The following is a 17,613-nucleotide window of genomic DNA, read 5'->3' on the forward strand; positions in this document are numbered from 1 at the left end:
TTTAGGTAATTAAAAATTGCAGATTTCCGAGTTTAAATTCGTGTTCACTAATTCATAGCTTTTAAAATTATGAAGTATCATCCTTAACGATCTAAATATACATCCTTTTTCCCTCTTTTTCCCTCTTTATATTGCTGCTTAATGTATCTTACCTTATTGGTAATGCAGACCCCTACAGAAATCACTATTCTTCTGAGCATTATTAGACTAATCAATTCTAATAAATCGTTAATAAAATAATGAAAGTAAATAACAAATTACTATTATTATCAGTATAAAATATAATGAAATTTTTAATTCATAATCGACCGTTATCCTTATCGATTATTAACTTTATGGTAGTTCGACTTTAGCCACCGAAATTTCAACATTATCGATAGTGTAGATCTCTTCAAAAAGAGAAAAATTATATCAAATTTATACTATTCTATTCCCTTTTCTAACATCGTCCTTAAAAATATTATTCCAAATAAATTACAATGATAAAGAATTAAAATGAAACCGCAGTATCGATCAATTGATGTTGCAAATTTTAAACTATCGAAAAACAAAATGTTAGATTATCGAGACTGTCAGTATAGTCACTGTCTCGAGCGAAGTTACTCGAATTGGCTGAAATTGGTGGAATAAACTGTTTCGAAAGGCGGAGGGATTGGTTTATGTATCGCTATCAATTCTGCTGCTGTTTTTTTTTTCTCTCCGAAAATAAAGTTTGGAAAAAAGGCCAACGGAATGTGATTTAACAAGGAAATCCACGGTTCGAGAGATCGTTACGCTGTTCCACGGGAATTCGAGTGGATCGAATCGTTATTACGTGTTTCAATGTATTTCATCAATATGTTGCGAATGCGTAGGTAAGGTTATCTATCATTCATATTTTTTCTGGATTATTTTCAACAATATGAGAAACGGTTAAAACTGAGCAAAGCCCCGCAGAATAATCTTAGGTGCTTTCGTTCTTTTTTTCTTCCATTTTTTTTGCGGTATTGATTACCCTTCTTCTTTCGTGATGTTGAGTGAACATAATGAGGAGTAAAATGCCACCATTTCGAAGGAAAAAGTCTGGAAAATCTTTCCCCGTTAAAGTCTGTACCCTGGACGCTGAACTCGAATTCAGTTTGGAGGTTAGTTTGTACTTAAAGTACTTGGTTACTTTGTTACTGTCAAATATCATGCAAACAACTACTTTAGACTATTTATATTACAGTGGAGATCAACGGGAAGAGATCTGTTCGATTTGGTCTGTCGTACAATAGGATTAAGAGAAACGTGGTATTTTGGACTCCAGTATGAAGATGCTAAAGGATTTATATCTTGGTTAAAATTGGACAAAAAAGGTGAATTATTAAATCCATTAATCATAGGCTGATTTGTTTCATAAATCATACTTTATTAATGCTTTGATAAACTTATATTTTAGTACAAGATCAATGTATTTCTCAGCAACCTACGACACCTTTTATGTTTCTGGCAAAGTTTTATCCGGAGGATGTTGCTGAAGAATTGGTACAAGAAGTAACACAACACTTGTTCTTCCTGCAAGTGAAACAGGCCATCCTTTCAATGGACATTTATTGTCCACCAGAGGCATCTGTTCTGTTAGCTTCTTATGCAGTTCAAGCAAAGGTGATTGTACCTTCAGTTATCTTTTTAAAATAAACATTTTTATTTGTACTAATCTGTGACCTTAAACGTTATAGTATGGAGACTATGATGAAGTATCATACCGTCCAGGAATGCTCGCTAGCGAGGATTTGTTGCCACAGAGAGTTATCGATCAGTATCAGATGACGCCTGAAATGTGGGAAGATAGAATAAAAATTTGGTATGCTGATCATCGTGGAATGTCAAGAGATGAAGCAGAAATGGAATATCTAAAAATTGCTCAAGATCTTGATATGTATGGCGTAAATTATTTCCCTATTAGTGTAAGTTCAATAACATTTTGTAGATAAAATAAAATTTTTATTGTAAAAGTATTTTTATTCAGCAATATAAATTATTAGAATAAAAAAGAAACTGACCTTTGGTTGGGAGTCACGGCCTTGGGACTGAACATTTACGAGAAAGAGAACAAGCTGGCACCGAAAACAACATTCACGTGGTCGGAGATACGACACATCAGTTTTGATGACAAGAAGTTCGTAATAAAGCCGGTGGAGAAAACGTCGCCGAACTTCGTGTTCTTCTCGCAGAAAGTTCGGATGAATAAACTGGTAAAAAAACAGTCAGATGTTGGCAGCTGGGTGAAGGGTTTGATAGCTTTAGGATTCGACGAACAAAACAATGACAAAGCTGCTCACATATTATTTGTTAAGATCCTGGACCTGTGTATTGGCAACCACGATCTGTTTATGAGGAGACGCAAACCTGATTCCATGGAGGTGCAACAGATGAAAGCGCAGGCCAAAGAGGAGAAGTCGAGGTACGTTTTCACACATATATATTTCGCGGAATGTTGCTTAAATTTTCATTGCTTTTTAATACAACTTCAATGCGATGTTAAATATATATGATATTCTTTCTATTATAAATTAAATTCTAATTCTAATTCTATTATAATTTGACTGCAGCTTGTGAAATCGAATGTTTTATTAACTAAAAATGAAAAAATAAGTTTAAGATATTTTTTTGATGAATTATAAAAGATGTATCTAATAATCGTATGCATGAAAAGTTTATGTATATTTCACTATAACAGTATCCTAATTAACCTCTATTTCTCTTTTCTTTTTGTTGTTTTATATTATTTTATAGGAACTGAGAAATAATTAAATAGATGTTTAAAAAGGTTAGTATATTTATTTAAACACTTAAAAGTGGAACATCTTCAAAGGAATCATGTAAATACTTTCTAAAGGTATTTTTTAATGGATAAGTAATTACTACTATATTATATTATTATATTAACTTATTATTTTTTAAACAATGTATAACTTTTACTCTGTAATAATGTTTTGTTAGGAGACAAATCGAGAGAAATAAACTGGCACGAGAAAAACAACTCAGAGAAGCAGCAGAAAGGGAAAAAGCTGCTATGGAGCAACGTCTTTTGCAATATCAGGAAGAAATCCGTCTAGCAAACGAAGCACTTGTAAGACAACATAAGTAACTTTGTATTACCATAATACTTAAAAATTATCTTTAAAAAATTTCGTATTATTATAGAGAAGGTCTGAAGAAACTGCAGATCTACTAGCAGAGAAAAGTCGCGTGGCTGAAGAGGAGGCTATGCTATTAAGTCAGAAGGCTTCAGAGGCAGAACAGGAGATCACACGTATACGATTGAATAATATGAAAACAGAAGAGGAAAAGGTTCACCTAGAACGGAAGACCAGAGAAGCAGAGTTGCTGACAGAAAGGCTGGTACAAGAATCAGAGCGAAGAGCAGCAGAAGCAGAAAAATTAAAAGATGAACTGCTGCGTGCACGAATTGCTGAAAAGGAAGCAAAGGAAAAACTGTTGGAATTCCTCAGCAGAAATGCTTACACTGCTACTATAGCTGTATGCATCCAAATCATAGGAACAATTAATAGACTGTGGATTTTTGCAAATTTATATTTTTATGAATATAAGTTAAGAAATAAAACCTAGGTAGATAATTATTTATTTACTAGATATTATAAGGGGTACTGTATTTTGGACATTTTATATATTTTTATATATTATGTTCATCCTGTGCATTTTTGTACCTCTTAAATTCTTCATAAATGCATAAAAATCAGCAGTCTAATAATTAAATATAATTTATAAAATTAGAATGAAATATAGTTTTATTTCATTCATATAATTAAAATTAATATTTCTCTTAATATTTTCGTAGCCTGTGCCAAATCTATTCCCATCGACACAAGTACTTCCGTCAGATTTGCAAGCGGATCTTCAGACACTGCAACTGGATACTGAACCTCTGCCAGCTGACCTAACTTCATATGATCTAATTGCTGATGGAGATGTCGATCAGCTTTCCCTGGAGATAGAGAAAGAAAGAGTTGATTACTGGGAAAAGAGCAAACACTTGCAAGAGCAACTTAGAGAATTGCGTACAGAGATAGAAGTTATGAAGGTCGGAGAGAAACAGTGCGAGTTAGATCAATTACACGAAGAACAAGTGCGACTCGGTGAGAATAAGTATAGTACGTTAAAGAAAGTGAAGTCTGGGTCCACCAAGGCCAGAGTTGCGTTCTTCGAAGAATTGTAGTTGATGTGTTCTTAAGAGGTTGAAAAATTGAACGGACGCTTTATGGAGAGGAGATGAAACGAATATGCGATTGGGTATGAAATTTTTGAATCTCAGACACGTACGTATGTATACGTTCTAGAATACTGAAACGTACGCTTTCTGTTGTAACAGTTTGATTTACCCTCTAATATTAACAATATCGATATAATTAGTAAATCATACTTAAAGCGCAGTAAAATTGTCCCTCTTGCTTGAACTTTTGTTTCTATCCCCCATGTATCTTTATCTATTTTGTCGTGTTAACGTACAGTTTCTAATAATTTAGTAAGTCGATTAGTAGAATTTTGCATGAAGTACATACACAAAAATCAAAATTATTAGTAGAATTACTAGATGTTAATGATTGTGTAGAAATAAGCGATTTTTGAAGTCGTATATTTTTTTTAAAGCTGCGATAATTTCAAAATACTGCTCCCATTTTTAAACTTCAGCATTCAGAAAGCATGTATTTCTTAATATTTTGTTAAATTTTAATAGGATTGGAATGAATTTTTATTCAGTTTTAATGCGTTTCAGTTATAAGCTAGTATTATCATAATACATGCTTAGGTACTATTACTATTACTATGTTAATACTCTTTAACGTGAAGTGATCGAATGTGCCTATAAAAATTTGCATCGTGCATCGCATGATTGGTAAAGGAGCTTATCGAAGACAGAGAAAACTGTATTAAAGCTGCAGTCTAGTCAAACAACTTGAGAAAGTGAATTAACTGGCGGCCAGATTCTTCATTGGTAAAGGTACAAAAAGAAACAATAGAAAATCTACTTAATTCGAACAGTTATAAAACGCAATTGCTGCGAACAAAAAATGTGATTCTTAATGAAATTAATTACGAAAGTAAACGAAAAATTCCAATGGAATATTAATCGTAATTTTAAAAGTCTGATAATGATACAAAAAAGTAACATGTATACTCATACATCAGTATAAGCTTATTTTAACAAAATGGAGAGCATATTCTTTATGTAATTGTTACATAAAAAAAGTAGAAGTTTTTTATAATTGCAAAAACGTGAGGAATTGTTTATATCAACATAAAATCTTTCGAGATAATAATGTATAATTAAGATTTTAAGATTTGTATATATAAACAAGTTAACATAAAATTTGATCAGTGTATGAGTATATATAGCGATATTCTCGTCTTTTTTTTTAGATAATCTGTATGTAAGTGCAAATCATTGTTATTAATTTTTATGCCATGAAACGTAACTAACATAATTGCTATATAGTTAGTTTGATTAGACTAGAGCGTTAGAACTTCTATGCATTATTAATCGTGGCCTTCGAAAAAAAAATGTTCCTATCGATGTAGTAAGAAAGTCAGTGTTCAAGTATTCTACTTAATTAAGTAGGGCTTTCCAAGCATTCTAAAATGTAACATATCCATCGATTATAACATAGAGACAAATGTATATAATACTTTCTGAACGAGAAAAGATTTTAATTTTTATACAAAGTAACGTATATATTGCATAATCCTATTTCCTCAACTCAAAACTTCCTTTATTATTCCTTGTTATAAAGTATACATAGATTAAATTTGTATAAGCAGATATATAGAATTACAAAAATGGGAAATTCTTTTATGTTTTGTGTATATATATATATTTGAAATTAATATTTCATCACTTTCATAAATTTCTCTACGAAGTGTGTGCCATAATTTTTCATAATTATTCCAAATTGTAAGTTGGTAATATTCAATAAGATGAAGTAAGAAAAATTTTTTGGATTAAAAAACTTTTAAATTGATATCTACAATCATAAGGGTGCCTTATACATTATTAATAAGTGAACAATACTCGAACACTGATTACTTGGTAATATGAAAGTACAGAAAGGGTAAATACTTATTATATTACCTCTTAGATAATGTTCTTATATTTTGCGAATCATTTTTATTCTTAGATTCTATATAGAGTGTCGAATATTCAGTATTGAAATATATTACATTCTTTAAGATGTTTTACCAAAAGTCTGGTGCGAGTGTTCAATCGAAACCGATGACTGGAACTTCCGGCGCCGTTGTCTGTGATTCAAGTACGCGAGTGTATTGGATGCTAATTAAAACTTTCAGCTGAAATCAGTATTTTTTCTACAATATAGAGGAATGTACCTGTAAATGTTATTCACAATTGCAATTATTCAATTAGTTTATTCCACGCCAGGGAACTTTTATTTTCATGAAACTCTCGTTGACATTGAAAGTTATGTTACAATACAATGAATGCATAAATATTTTCATTACGTTCGTATTGAAGGTGATTTTGTCCTATATAATAATGATAGTGAAAGGAATTTGAGAAATAACAATCTTTTATTTACATATACAATTTTTCTGATAAAATATGCACATTATTACTTAGCCTAAATACAAACGTATTAAGTCATCTTCTTTGGCAGGATAGTTTGTCACTGGACATTTTCTGTCTGTACGTATCACAGGAAGAATGCATTGATAGCAGAATGCATAACTGTGAAATGAAATATTTATGAATTACAATCTAAATTGGAACTTCTTACTTTTATAATGTTTACACATACCCAGATACTGAAAGTACTGTATGTATTCTGAGTGCTTTACAACAGATTGGACATATGCCTTTGTATTGCTTTGCTATTTCTGGAATCTGAAATAAATAAAAAATATTTTACATATAATTGCAGATTACACAGAGAAAGAACTTTAGTACATAGTTACAATTATTAATTATTATATTCTTGCCTTAGGAGGTGGTGGAATAGGTAATGACAGTAAGTTAGTTGAATAATGTTCTTGAGTCCACCACGATACAAACTGAAGGAAAAATGCTCCAAATTCAAAAGATGTAGTCACTATTCTTTGAAATATATCTACACCATCGCTAAGGCCAAAGGAATTGTTTCTAATCTTTCTTAATAGATCAGAAATACTAATTATTGGTTCTGGTTCTGCATATGTTAAAGTAATAGATAACAGCTTCAAAAGCGGGGAAGTATATGCAGACTTTCCAGAAATATAAAGTATATAATTATATAGTACCATAAATTCATATATCATAAAAATTATCGCGTTTCCTTTAATAATGCAATTACGATACAGTCTTTCCCATTTCTGCAATGAAAAGTAAGTTTAAAAATTATTTGAAAAAATAAATATAAATTAAAATTAAATATGTTAATAAATACCGGTTTTGGAGCACATCCATCTAATTCTTCGAGTTTATACCTTTGACTCAACTGAGATAGTTTATTTTTTATATAAGGAAATACAACTGTTAATATCAAAGAAAGATGTTTTTGCTTGTTTGATAACTTGCTTTTAATTTTCGAATCTACTACAGTTATGCGTTTTAAACCATAAAATGTTTCAGAAAATGAAGCAGCTGAAATATATAGATCTTTTAGAAATAAATATTTGTGAACTCTTCAAACTTGTATAGATATTAATAAAAATGAGTCACTTACAATATTTATTCAAGTAATACCATTGAAGAATTGTATTGAAAATTAAATAGCCTTCATCTGTCCATCTAAGAAGATGACTGTATCTTTCAATATTGAATGATATGAGAAACTAGAATTTTATAAAAGTATTTAAAAAATTAATCTTTTATTGTGAGGAAGTAGATTATTATATATTAAATAATAATATATTATTCAATAAATTATTAAATAATTATATAATATATTTAATGAAATTAATTTTATTTCCAAATTTAAATTTCGGACTTCCGGTTTGTTAATTTAAAAAAACGTAAGAATGTTAATTATTAATGCAATCAGAACATGATAATTTATTATCAATTTTAATTTCACAAAAATGTAGAGTAATTTTTATTAATAACATAAAAATGAATCACTTAATTATAATTGAAATTATATTAAATTCTAGTCTTGAAGATCAGTTAACCTAACCTACCGATAGAAATTTTTTAAAAGAGGGTTCGACAATGGATGATAATGATTCCTGTGCTATAATTTCAAAAATAGAAGGTTTTATAAATGCTGTTCCAGTTAAATGAGCTCCTTTCTCAGCCATTTTCGATTTTCCTTATTACACACTACTTTCTACTTTTTTTCATTATTTATATAACGACCTATTACCCATGACGAGTAATTCTTAAAAACATGGACAATAAATTTATTACAGATTAAAGCGAATGTATTATCATGTTAATTGACAATTATCATACAAATAATTTCGTAACATCATCAAGATTTAGCAATTTATATGTTGTTGTATTAATTATAATCTATTTGATTATAGGTTACAATTTATTTTGGAAATACAAAAAATACGTCGTAGGTGTATAATATGATTTATGAAAATTTGTAAATAGATATACGACATGTTCAACGAGTCGAGTCAAGAAATGTAAATAAAACCACGTGATTACAATCTAGAGGAAACTACAAATTAGAGAAAGCTATTTTTCCAGACATTAACCTCCTAAATGAAAAGATCTGATATATATTTATATTTTTATTTATTTCTTTTTTTTTTTGTTAGATTAAACAAATATATCAGATTTAGCAGTTCAGTTTAAACATTTTTTACATTAATATCAAATTATCCTCGTAATTATACTACACTAGCGACTAGCCAATAACTGAAGGTGTTGCATATACTATTGACCAATTATACATATATTTCTCTCTATTTGGCTCTATCTACTTGACTCATTGAACAAACTATATTTGCTATAAATTTTAAATAAATCTATTTATGTTGAAAATAGTATTGGAAAAATTGTATTAAAAACATGTTACACAACAGCTTAATAAATTTATTTAAATTCTATTAAATTCAAGATTAAGTAATTGATCATTAAATCAAATTAATGTCAACCAATCAAAATGAATTGAAACTACTAAAGCACCATTAAAGTGGTGGGGATAAAGATGGTCAGTTAACAAGGAAAAATTTCGGTCAGTTGATGCTGTACCATACGCGCTTTAAGTACATGTAAATAGAAAAGTTGCGATAGTGCTGCTGTTTAGTAGGGAAGGATCGTTTAGCGATTCGGCTAACTATTCTCGTATCAGTTTCTTGAACATAAAGCGAAAAATAAAAATATTTTCTTTAATAAATTCTCGAGGGTAAGATCACTAACGTCTTATGAATCACAATTAGGTGACGTTGACTGCATATTTCATGCATTAGCCTACCAGCTGATCGGAGCGTTCATTGCGCGTACAACTTGTGGATGTTAACATAACCTAATAGCTTATGACACTTCAGAATTGTATGTGTATAACGATTGAAAATTGGAAAGTTTAAACTGAAAAGAGATAAAATCTTTTATGCAAAGTACAAAAACGTCTACTATGTGTTGAACTGAAAATTCATTTGAATGAAAAAGGTTATGCTTACAAGAAAGGTAGATAGAATTAGCGAACACAACAACCAAGCCTTATAAAGATGAGTATCTCCTAGTGAAATAATAGACGGAATCTTTTGAAGGCACCTGTGCAAAATTAAAATTGTAACCATGTCTGGAAAAGGAAAACAAAGTTCCAAAAAGGCAGTCGTCAAAGTACGAGAAAGTGGGAAGACTGTACAGTCTTCTGTCCTTAACTCGGATACGACTTTGGAGAATACAGAGACCACAAAACCTTTATCTATTTTAAAAATTGCTGACAATAGCCGCCTTCTTCCAAGGTATAGTAGTATCCTGCAACGCAGTGTGGAAGAAGGTGTAGGAATGGAGGATCTTGATACGCTGCAATTAGAACTAGAAATGCTTCTCTCCTCTGTAGTGGTGCGACACCGCATGCTTCAAGAGGAGATAACCAATTTGTCTTCAGTAGAGGAACGCAGAGACAAAAGGTCCAAAAGTGGGAAAGGTCTTTCTCTTCTGGATAAAAAGGTCAGAGAAGAAAAGTTCAAACCTAAAGAACTTAATGTCAAAACACAGTCTCCTCTACCTGCAAAACTGTTCAAGCAAAAAGCTGTTACCAGCTCAAACTCTCAAGTCATTCCAAATGTTCATGAAATTTCAAGAATTGAAGGTTCCAAATCTGAATCACCAAAGTTGCTCTTACCAAAAAATGATACTCCCAATAAATTCTGGGCATCTGTCGATCCATATTGCACAGACATTATGTCTGATGATATTAAATTACTAGAAGAATTAATTTGCACACACAGTGACGTTAGTGACTTTAAAAAAGTCCCTCCATTAGGTCGTCATTACAGTTTAATGTGGGCACATAATGATTTGTTGCAAGAAGAAGATGCAGGTAATCCAACTAGAGATAAAAAAAAAAATCGCTCGGATGTGTCTCTGTTAGTTGGAAAAAATGACAAAAAGGCACACAGTATAGCAGGACCTCTAACTCAGAGATTAGTCTCTGCCCTGCTTGAAGAAAATGTATATGTTGCAAATAATAATACAGATAACAAACTCTTTAGGGATAGTGATCCTCCGGTTTTAAGAGATCTTACTATTCAGAACTCTATTAATTTAGAATTAAGGATGCACAAAGAACTTGTAGAGCAAGGAATTTTAGAACCAGATGCACAAAAGAAGAGTCAAGAGGACGACGAAATTTTGACTGAGATAAAACGGTGTCAGCAGGAGCTTACTGCTCTTTCCAATCATAATGTAACACAATTAAAAAGACTGTTGAGTTTAGCTCAGGAGGAAAGCAAACGGCAAGCGTTGAAGAGGAAAATTAGTACGGCGGACAACGAAGTGATAGAACACTACAAGAAACTTATACTAGCGAAACAAAGAAAAGTACCCTTAACAAAAAAAGAACAGGAGAAAGCGTGGTCGTGTCTTCGAGAGAGGGAAAACCTTTTGGACCAGTTGAACATGTTACCACACAACAACGTAGAACCTATAGGTTTCGGCACTACGAACTGAATGCAATTTTTTACTATATTGTACAATATCGTGATATAACTATGTATAAAAATTGAATAATATCAGTCTAATTTTTAAATCGAACGGTGTAATATTTATTTTAATATATTTTCTTTGAATTATTTATTTTCTATTTCAAGAATAGATTTCATTACTTAATTCTTCCAATATTAATCATTTTTATAGAATTAATCTAGAGTAATATTCATACTGCCAGCTATTGCATAATTTAATAAAACTCTGATCTTCAGAATGAACTTCTACCAAAGAGAGAGAGAGAGAGAGAGAGTAATTATTTCATTACTTTAATTGTAATTAGAATCTAAGGATGAGGTTTAAACAGAATCGTTCATAGATTCAATAATAATGTCACGACAAGTGTTTATTCAATATCACTGTACAGTTTTCTTCGTCCAGTTACCTTCAATAACGTGCGCACGCGATGGCACAACAATGATGAACAATTTTCGGGGTAACAAAAATGTTCGATGTATGCTACTATGCCTTAATATTTGATAACATTAAAAGTGATGGATATATGCGTATTATAATCTTGCAGGCAGGGCTGTCGTATTTTTTCTGTCTTTTATCCTTTAATAAACTTTTATGTAACGTTCTTAGTCGTTTTTCATTACACTGAAATATGTTATTGTAGTAATGTGAAGTTTTTACGCTACAATGATATTACAGTAGACCATGAAATGATTACAAATCAGTTCGAAAGGCCCCAAAGGGGTGAAGGACGGTCCGATCGATGATCCAAAAGTACGTATACAGCCGCCATTTTTTTTCAGTTCATTGTCGTACCGTCGCATACCCCGTCGAACCGGATAATCGAGCATCTCTAATGATTTCATGGCATCCCGTACACCAAATGCAACTACCGCTGCTTCCCTTGCAGGAATCAAAGGATGCTGCTTTGGCAGTGACGCACTAAAACTAGTAGTATTGTGTTTTTATGCGATTTTGGTGACTTAGAACGCGAACAAGAGCAAGAAAGCCATCATAAGACAGAAGAGACCCATGGCCTCGGACAGGGCAAAGCCCAGGATGGCGTATGAGAACAACTGCTGTTTGAGAGAGGGATTCCTGGCATAGCCAACGATTAAAGAACCAAACACTGAACCAATTCCTGCACCTGAAATCAATAACAGTACATTTAAGTCTTTGTTTTATGATTAGTCAAAGGAATGAAACTTGTAATATAACTTTACTACTGTGTGGAGGAATTGGGATCAAAAGGCAAATAATATAAGGAATGCTATCATCAAGCAAAAGAGACCCATTGCTTCTGATAAAGCAAAGCCAAGGATAGCATAATTGAAAACTTGCTGCTTTAAGGATGGATTTCGGGCATAACCGATTATGAGGGATCCAAAAATCAAACCAACACCAATTCCTGGAATAGAAATTTGGGACTTTTTCTAATGAGAAATGTGAATGTTAGATAAGGAATCGTAATGGATTAGAATTTTTGTAATTGACGAAAATGAAGGATATACGCACCCGATCCAGCGACTCCCACGGTGGCAGCACCAGCACCAATGAATTTCGCAGCAGAATCGATATCACGACTGATTGCGGATGTCTGGAAACTACGCACAATCGAGGACTGCACCAGTGGAGACTATAAAATAATCATTCAAGTAATTAAAGAAAAAATTCTGTAAAATTAAAAAGAAAACAACATTTTACGTATTTGAAAGTCTTACAAGGTCAAAAAAGTTTAGATTTAATTTAAAGAATGTCATGTCCAGCAATAATTTCTACTATAGTACTACATATATTACATAAAGTTGATCTACTTTTACTTCTAAAATAACATGCCTTACATAATCTTTATGTTCATTGATTTTGCATGTGCAATCAATATTTTGATGCAATAAAGTAAATTTGGTTTATCATTTAGAATTAAAAGACAAATTTGTTTTCTTTAATACATGACACTCAATTTTGTTTTCAAGAAAACAATGAAAATATTACTATCTTATTCACAATTCCAGGTTAAATTTAATTCTATTGACAGAGAATTTATCATTAAAATCATTTGTTGCTTCAAGTCTTTTCATGATATCAATTAAAACTAAAAAAAAAAAATTACTGAGCTAATCCATAACTGAAAAGATTCATTTCTTAAAAGATAATTATTTCTAGTTATATCTTACATCCTTTAAATTTCTTATTTCAATCAATTAAATAATTCTATTCACAATAAACCCCAATTTAATTCAACTTTATACTTTCTATGACATAATTTTAGTTTGTAACAGTACAATTGAATAATTCAACACAGCTCAAAACCCCAGATGATATATGTCAATTAATTACCAAAAATGAACAAATTTATTCCACAAATCTTTTGTTTCTCTCTAAAAAACAAAAAAACTTGAAATTATGAAAATATAGCGGCTTATATAACCCGGTAACGGGAATAGGTTATGCAATGCTCAATGAAAAATATTTACAGCACTGATTGGAGTCTGGATCTGGTTCTGTGGTATAGACTGGCTGTGATTCACTATGGCACTGCTCAGCGGCCGAATGTAGTTCTTGCTTCCAGCGAACAACTGAAAATCCGGTGTGAATTCTAAGATTGAAGATTATATAATAACGTGTAATATGAAATCAAATTGAGAATGAAAAAATATACTCACGGCCGACCTGGTAACAACGGGTGCGATGAATTTGTTGCAAGCGTACATGATGACGTTTGAAGTGTGGCTGCTTTAGAGAGTATCTGAAACAAGGAACGTTTCGAAAAATCGAAGATCACGAGTTGCCACCAAGGTGTGCTGTAATGTAACCCGGTGGACACCAGCGAATGACTGGCTATGAGATGGGACGTACGTAGCTTAGTATTACGTAACGTTCCTGATGGGATCGTTATGTGAGATTCAGGAGTTAAAATTAACTCTACTATCACAACTCGAATATCTCCTAATTTCTGTTATCAAGAATAAAAGTAAAAACCACGAAGCAATGAATGGCCGACGAAAGAATACAAAATGGCCACTTCTCGTACTTTGCCTTCCGCTCGCTTAATTTCTTCTTTGCGATTATCTAAGAATTTGTAAATTATGATTCTTAATGGTATTTTAGATTAAAATATGATATTGAAAAAATGATTAATGAGAAATCTTAGAGTTTTTCTTTTATTTTAAGCGATTTTGAGTTAACAGAAGGTCAGACTTACCAGAGTATAGTAAGAAGAGGCGGTGAGAAGACCCGGCCTTTGGAATGTTGAATTGATGAGAGACTAGTGAACGAATCGCTTGTCGAACGAACAATCTCCGCTGAACGGACCGAACCGACTTCCGTGCAGTGACCTATTCACTACTTGCAACGCCTCGACTCTCGCCGAACACGATTATCGACCAACCGAATTTAGCCGAACGCTTCTGCGTCTGCAGTAACTAATAAATACATTTGCTGTTATGTATTTCCGGAAATCTTCCAACTTCCAAACCTTTAAATGTTTTATATTAAAATTCGTATTATTTTTTATTATTGCTCTTTCTGATAAAATTTTCTAAACGTTGTATTGAAACAAAAAGATGGATGATTTAAACATTTTTAAATATCGACTAGTGTAAACACTCATTTGATTCATATTTATGCTAGGGATTTTTTAGAATATTTCTATGGTGAAGATGTGGTTGGTTACTATGAAATTGGACTAGAGGTTAAGATTATAAAGGTTATCTTTGTATAATAGGTAAGTATGCATTTTAGTGATTTCACCCAATTTTAACTATTTGATTTTCTGACCCTCTTTATTTCCTTTTTAATGGAAAGTTTTAAAGATTTAATATTCTTTTACATTAATGCATTTTGTGTTCAAAATTTACCATAAAGGTTAGAGTAGGTTTTGAATCTTTACAGCGCCAATAATTTTTTAAATGGTAGAAATTTTTTCATCTACTCAAACATGTTTAAGTAAATTTGTTAAAACATAATCTAATCTTTTTGAACATTGAAGTAATTAAACTGAAGAAATATTATATTTTTATGAAATGAGAACATTCTTTAATTTGATGCTTTCTTAATAAAATGATAAGTACATTAATTTCTCAAGCTCTCATAATTCATTTCCTGTTTTTGTGATAAAATGAAACTTGAAAAGAAAAAGTCTGAAGTCAAATAGTCAAAATTGGGAAAGTTACTAAATTGCATAATTACCTGTTCATATTTTAATAGTCTTCAATTCTTATTTTATACATAGCTTACTTTTCCTTCCAAATATTTAAAATCTTGAATAAAGTTTTAAATAAAATTTATTCGTTCTCTTTGAATATAATATATTATGGTATAAAATATGACATGCACGTCATTCTACGCTTTTCCGTTTGTGTTTTAGAAGTTGTAAATCCTTCTCGTATTGAAGTATTTGGTTAGCATTGTAAACTTGAAAGAATCGTTTCCCATGTTCAAATGTCGCAATCATAATCGCACAAGCTGGAGCTACTTTAATTACACGCGGAATTAGTCCTGTAAATAATCCACTCACTCCATTTTGCGTATAAATTCTTTGTATTACAATCCACGTTCCGCCAATACGTCCAGGTTTATCTGTAATTCATATTCTCGTTAAAGAAAGATACAGAAATATGAAAGATATAGAGATATAAGAAGAAAGTAGAGAATGAAACTTATAATACCTGAATAAATCTCTTTCTCACCCATTTCTATTTGTCTATGTGTCTTCACAACGTCAAATGGTATAGTTAAAAATGCGGCTATCTATAAAATCAATATATATATATAGTATTTTTATATCTCTGTCATTATCATTAAAGTTAGAATATAAACAAAACACCCACAGATCCAGCTGTAGCACCTGCTATGAAATTAAAAGTAAAAGTTTGTTGAGTCACTTGAAACTTTTGCTTTATAGTTTCGTAATTTAACCAGTAAATTGCACTAAAAGGTACATCACGTAGAAGAGTACTAGTTAAACCCATCCATAAGCCAGAAACCCCATTATATTTTATAACATTTTTCAATGCTTGAAGAATTTCTAAAAGAGATAGATATAAATATTACATTATTATTGTGCATAATTTATGATGTGAAGAATAATAAGCACAAGAAATTACCTGCATAACTTAATCTCTGAGATTGCATCTTTGTTCTAATTAACTCTAATGGGCTCACTAAGGTTGCAGCCCAAATCCGTGCTGTAGCCCCAGCCAACATAGGAATCCAGAATGGCTGTTCCATGGTAACTCCACTAACTTTTCTGTAGTTGTTATTATATTTATCCTATGAACATATGAATAATATTAGAAAATGGAGGAAGACTTAAACGAAGTTAAAGGGAAATTTATATACCTTAAGATATAATCTTAACTGTTCATATGAAACAAAATACACTATCGTTGCAGGTACAGCTAGAACAAGAGTAGGACTTAAACCACTCCATAATGAAAGAATACCTTCATTCTTGCTAATCTTCATAAGGGCATCCTATAAATGAATTATTCTATATTATTTAATTACTAGTCTTTATTATGGCTTAAATTTTAGCAAAATTTTTTATATGCGTCATACCACTGTGCCATTAAACTTTCCATTTCCTCTAGCCCATATTGGACCTTTCCCATTTAGACAAGGACATAAGTGATCCATTAAGCCATTACAATAAAGAAAACATTTGTTCGAGAGCATTGCTTTCTGCTGTGCTTGTAGTCTGATCTTAACTACATCCAAAGGAGTAACTACAAAAGAAAGTTTGTAATATTTCCTCTGTAGAAAATTTTTTTTTTAAAAACATGTTGTATTAAACGAGAGTAAATCTTACCAAAAATTGACGTAATAAAAGCACCTGTACAAGCAGCAACAATTTGTTGATATGGTCTGATTCGAAACCTTGGATCATCCAGATCCAAGTTTGGAGGTATGCTGCTTAACTTATTCATTTCCAAATTTTATTTCCCTTCCGCATTTAATAACATCTTTGTTTGTAAATCATTTTTTGATCATTCTAGAATTAAGATGACAATGACATGTGTTTACTAACATGATGAAATAGTTTTTAATTTATCACTTTCATGAGATTTTGTTACTATCCGAACGTAAATAAATTAAAAGAGTAAAAACAATTATATGTACTAATTATTTACATGTAATTTTGTTAGAATTTATTAAAAAATTCTTAAAATAAAAATTAACAACGATGATAGTATGGTTGGTAGGTATGCATTAAAATTAATGACTGTCTTTCAATGATTTACCTTTTATTTGGTACTAGCACATGGACCTAACTCATGCAATATTCGATTATATCATAAAATTACGACTTTGTATAGAAAACCGTACTTGTAAATCGGCCTGCAATTCGTAAAAAAATAACATTGCACTATATAGTCAACCATTCATTGGACGATTCTATGATTGGGAAGTCTAAGGTCATGTGACAAATTTAAAAAAAGTATTTGTTAGATACTTGTAGTTAGATTATTTTTAGCATTAATTACGCTTTAATTATTGAGCTATAAAGTAAATTTATA

General features: G+C 31.2%; 5 protein-coding genes across 15 annotated transcripts; 2 read left to right on the forward strand and 3 right to left on the reverse strand.

Moving 5' to 3' along the window:
• The first annotated feature begins 558 nt into the window (after positions 1–558).
• On the forward strand, positions 559–6,911 carry Mer (ezrin/radixin/moesin family protein merlin). 9 transcript variants are annotated; one of them, XR_011801693.1, is made up of 10 exons: positions 559–854; positions 1,031–1,124; positions 1,208–1,337; positions 1,421–1,626; positions 1,701–1,928; positions 2,007–2,425; positions 2,965–3,094; positions 3,169–3,504; positions 3,824–4,984; positions 6,212–6,911. XR_011801693.1 is itself a non-coding variant. In XM_072017546.1 (10 exons), the coding sequence occupies exons 2-10, from the start codon at positions 1,026–1,028 to the stop codon at positions 4,199–4,201; spliced, it is 1,824 nt and encodes a 607-aa protein (XP_071873647.1). In that variant the 5' UTR covers positions 561–854; positions 1,018–1,025; the 3' UTR covers positions 4,202–6,911. The 9 variants fall into 9 exon arrangements, 6 of the variants coding, with proteins under 6 accessions (XP_071873642.1, XP_071873643.1, XP_071873644.1 ...); XR_011801692.1 differs by having other exon boundaries at positions 3,824–4,275; positions 4,760–6,911; XR_011801694.1 differs by having other exon boundaries at positions 3,824–4,275.
• On the reverse strand, positions 6,549–8,902 carry Pex12 (peroxisomal biogenesis factor 12). Of its 2 annotated transcripts, none has more exons than XM_072017557.1 (6): positions 8,152–8,902; positions 7,698–7,806; positions 7,419–7,630; positions 6,976–7,344; positions 6,795–6,880; positions 6,549–6,724 (listed from the first exon to the last, which is right to left on the reverse strand). In XM_072017557.1, the coding sequence occupies exons 1-6, from the start codon at positions 8,269–8,271 to the stop codon at positions 6,613–6,615; spliced, it is 1,008 nt and encodes a 335-aa protein (XP_071873658.1). In that variant the 5' UTR covers positions 8,272–8,902; the 3' UTR covers positions 6,549–6,612. The 2 variants fall into 2 exon arrangements, with proteins under 2 accessions (XP_071873658.1, XP_071873659.1); XM_072017558.1 differs by having other exon boundaries at positions 7,419–7,615; positions 8,152–8,892.
• Positions 8,903–9,130: 228 nt separating this feature from the next.
• Positions 9,131–11,184, forward strand: Ada3 (transcriptional adaptor 3). Of its 2 annotated transcripts, none has more exons than XM_072017550.1 (2): positions 9,131–9,613; positions 9,697–11,184. In XM_072017550.1, the coding sequence occupies exon 2, from the start codon at positions 9,725–9,727 to the stop codon at positions 11,102–11,104; it is 1,380 nt and encodes a 459-aa protein (XP_071873651.1). In that variant the 5' UTR covers positions 9,131–9,613; positions 9,697–9,724; the 3' UTR covers positions 11,105–11,184. The 2 variants fall into 2 exon arrangements, with proteins under 2 accessions (XP_071873651.1, XP_071873650.1); XM_072017549.1 differs by having other exon boundaries at positions 9,132–9,332; positions 9,397–11,184.
• Positions 11,185–11,460: 276 nt separating this feature from the next.
• Positions 11,461–14,459, reverse strand: Atpsync (ATP synthase, subunit C). Its single transcript, XM_072017564.1, has 5 exons — positions 14,298–14,459; positions 13,759–13,841; positions 13,570–13,671; positions 12,611–12,731; positions 11,461–12,242 (listed from the first exon to the last, which is right to left on the reverse strand). Exons 2-5 carry the CDS (start codon positions 13,804–13,806, stop codon positions 12,079–12,081), a joined length of 435 nt encoding a protein of 144 aa, XP_071873665.1. The 5' UTR covers positions 13,807–13,841; positions 14,298–14,459; the 3' UTR covers positions 11,461–12,078.
• A 901-nt stretch (positions 14,460–15,360) lies between these two features.
• On the reverse strand, positions 15,361–17,493 carry LOC139994962 (mitochondrial glutathione transporter SLC25A40). Its single transcript, XM_072018056.1, has 8 exons — positions 17,338–17,493; positions 16,905–17,087; positions 16,655–16,821; positions 16,436–16,570; positions 16,201–16,366; positions 15,925–16,121; positions 15,763–15,844; positions 15,361–15,673 (listed from the first exon to the last, which is right to left on the reverse strand). The coding sequence occupies exons 2-8, from the start codon at positions 17,020–17,022 to the stop codon at positions 15,432–15,434; spliced, it is 1,107 nt and encodes a 368-aa protein (XP_071874157.1). The 5' UTR covers positions 17,023–17,087; positions 17,338–17,493; the 3' UTR covers positions 15,361–15,431.
• Positions 17,494–17,613: the final 120 nt, after the last annotated feature.

This window comes from Bombus fervidus, chromosome 15 (genome assembly GCF_041682495.2).
Source record: "Bombus fervidus isolate BK054 chromosome 15, iyBomFerv1, whole genome shotgun sequence".
In the NCBI taxonomy this organism is placed as follows: Eukaryota; Metazoa; Arthropoda; class Insecta; order Hymenoptera; family Apidae; genus Bombus; species Bombus fervidus.

What these genes read in the sequence shown, in the direction of transcription:
- Mer (XM_072017541.1), top strand. Translation starts at nt 823, where the DNA reads ATGTATTTCATCAATATGTTGCGAATGCGTAG. An exon ending in GTTAAAATTGGACAAAAAAG is followed by an intron (nt 1,338 to 1,420) that starts GTGAATTATTAA and finishes CTTATATTTTAG; the next exon opens with TACAAGATCAATGTATTTCT. An exon ending in GTCTAGCAAACGAAGCACTT is followed by an intron (nt 3,095 to 3,168) that starts GTAAGACAACAT and finishes GTATTATTATAG; the next exon opens with AGAAGGTCTGAAGAAACTGC.
- Pex12 (XM_072017557.1), bottom strand. Translation starts at nt 8,271, where the DNA reads ATGGCTGAGAAAGGAGCTCATTTAACTGGAACAGCATTTATAAAACCT. An exon ending in CTTTTAAAAAATTTCTATCG is followed by an intron (nt 7,807 to 8,151) that starts GTAGGTTAGGTT and finishes ATAAAATTCTAG; the next exon opens with TTTCTCATATCATTCAATAT. An exon ending in ATGGATGTGCTCCAAAACCG is followed by an intron (nt 7,345 to 7,418) that starts GTATTTATTAAC and finishes TTTTCATTGCAG; the next exon opens with AAATGGGAAAGACTGTATCG.
- Ada3 (XM_072017550.1), top strand. Translation starts at nt 9,725, where the DNA reads ATGTCTGGAAAAGGAAAACAAAGTTCCAAAAAGGCAGTCGTCAAAGTA.
- Atpsync (XM_072017564.1), bottom strand. Translation starts at nt 13,806, where the DNA reads ATGTACGCTTGCAACAAATTCATCGCACCCGTTGTTACCAGGTCGGCC. An exon ending in CCGTTGTTACCAGGTCGGCC is followed by an intron (nt 13,672 to 13,758) that starts GTGAGTATATTT and finishes CCGGATTTTCAG; the next exon opens with TTGTTCGCTGGAAGCAAGAA. An exon ending in TCCAGACTCCAATCAGTGCT is followed by an intron (nt 12,732 to 13,569) that starts GTAAATATTTTT and finishes ATTATTTTATAG; the next exon opens with TCTCCACTGGTGCAGTCCTC.
- LOC139994962 (XM_072018056.1), bottom strand. Translation starts at nt 17,022, where the DNA reads ATGAATAAGTTAAGCAGCATACCTCCAAACTTGGATCTGGATGATCCA. An exon ending in TTTTATTACGTCAATTTTTG is followed by an intron (nt 16,822 to 16,904) that starts GTAAGATTTACT and finishes TTTCTTTTGTAG; the next exon opens with TTACTCCTTTGGATGTAGTT. An exon ending in CAGGTGCTACAGCTGGATCT is followed by an intron (nt 15,845 to 15,924) that starts GTGGGTGTTTTG and finishes TTGATTTTATAG; the next exon opens with ATAGCCGCATTTTTAACTAT.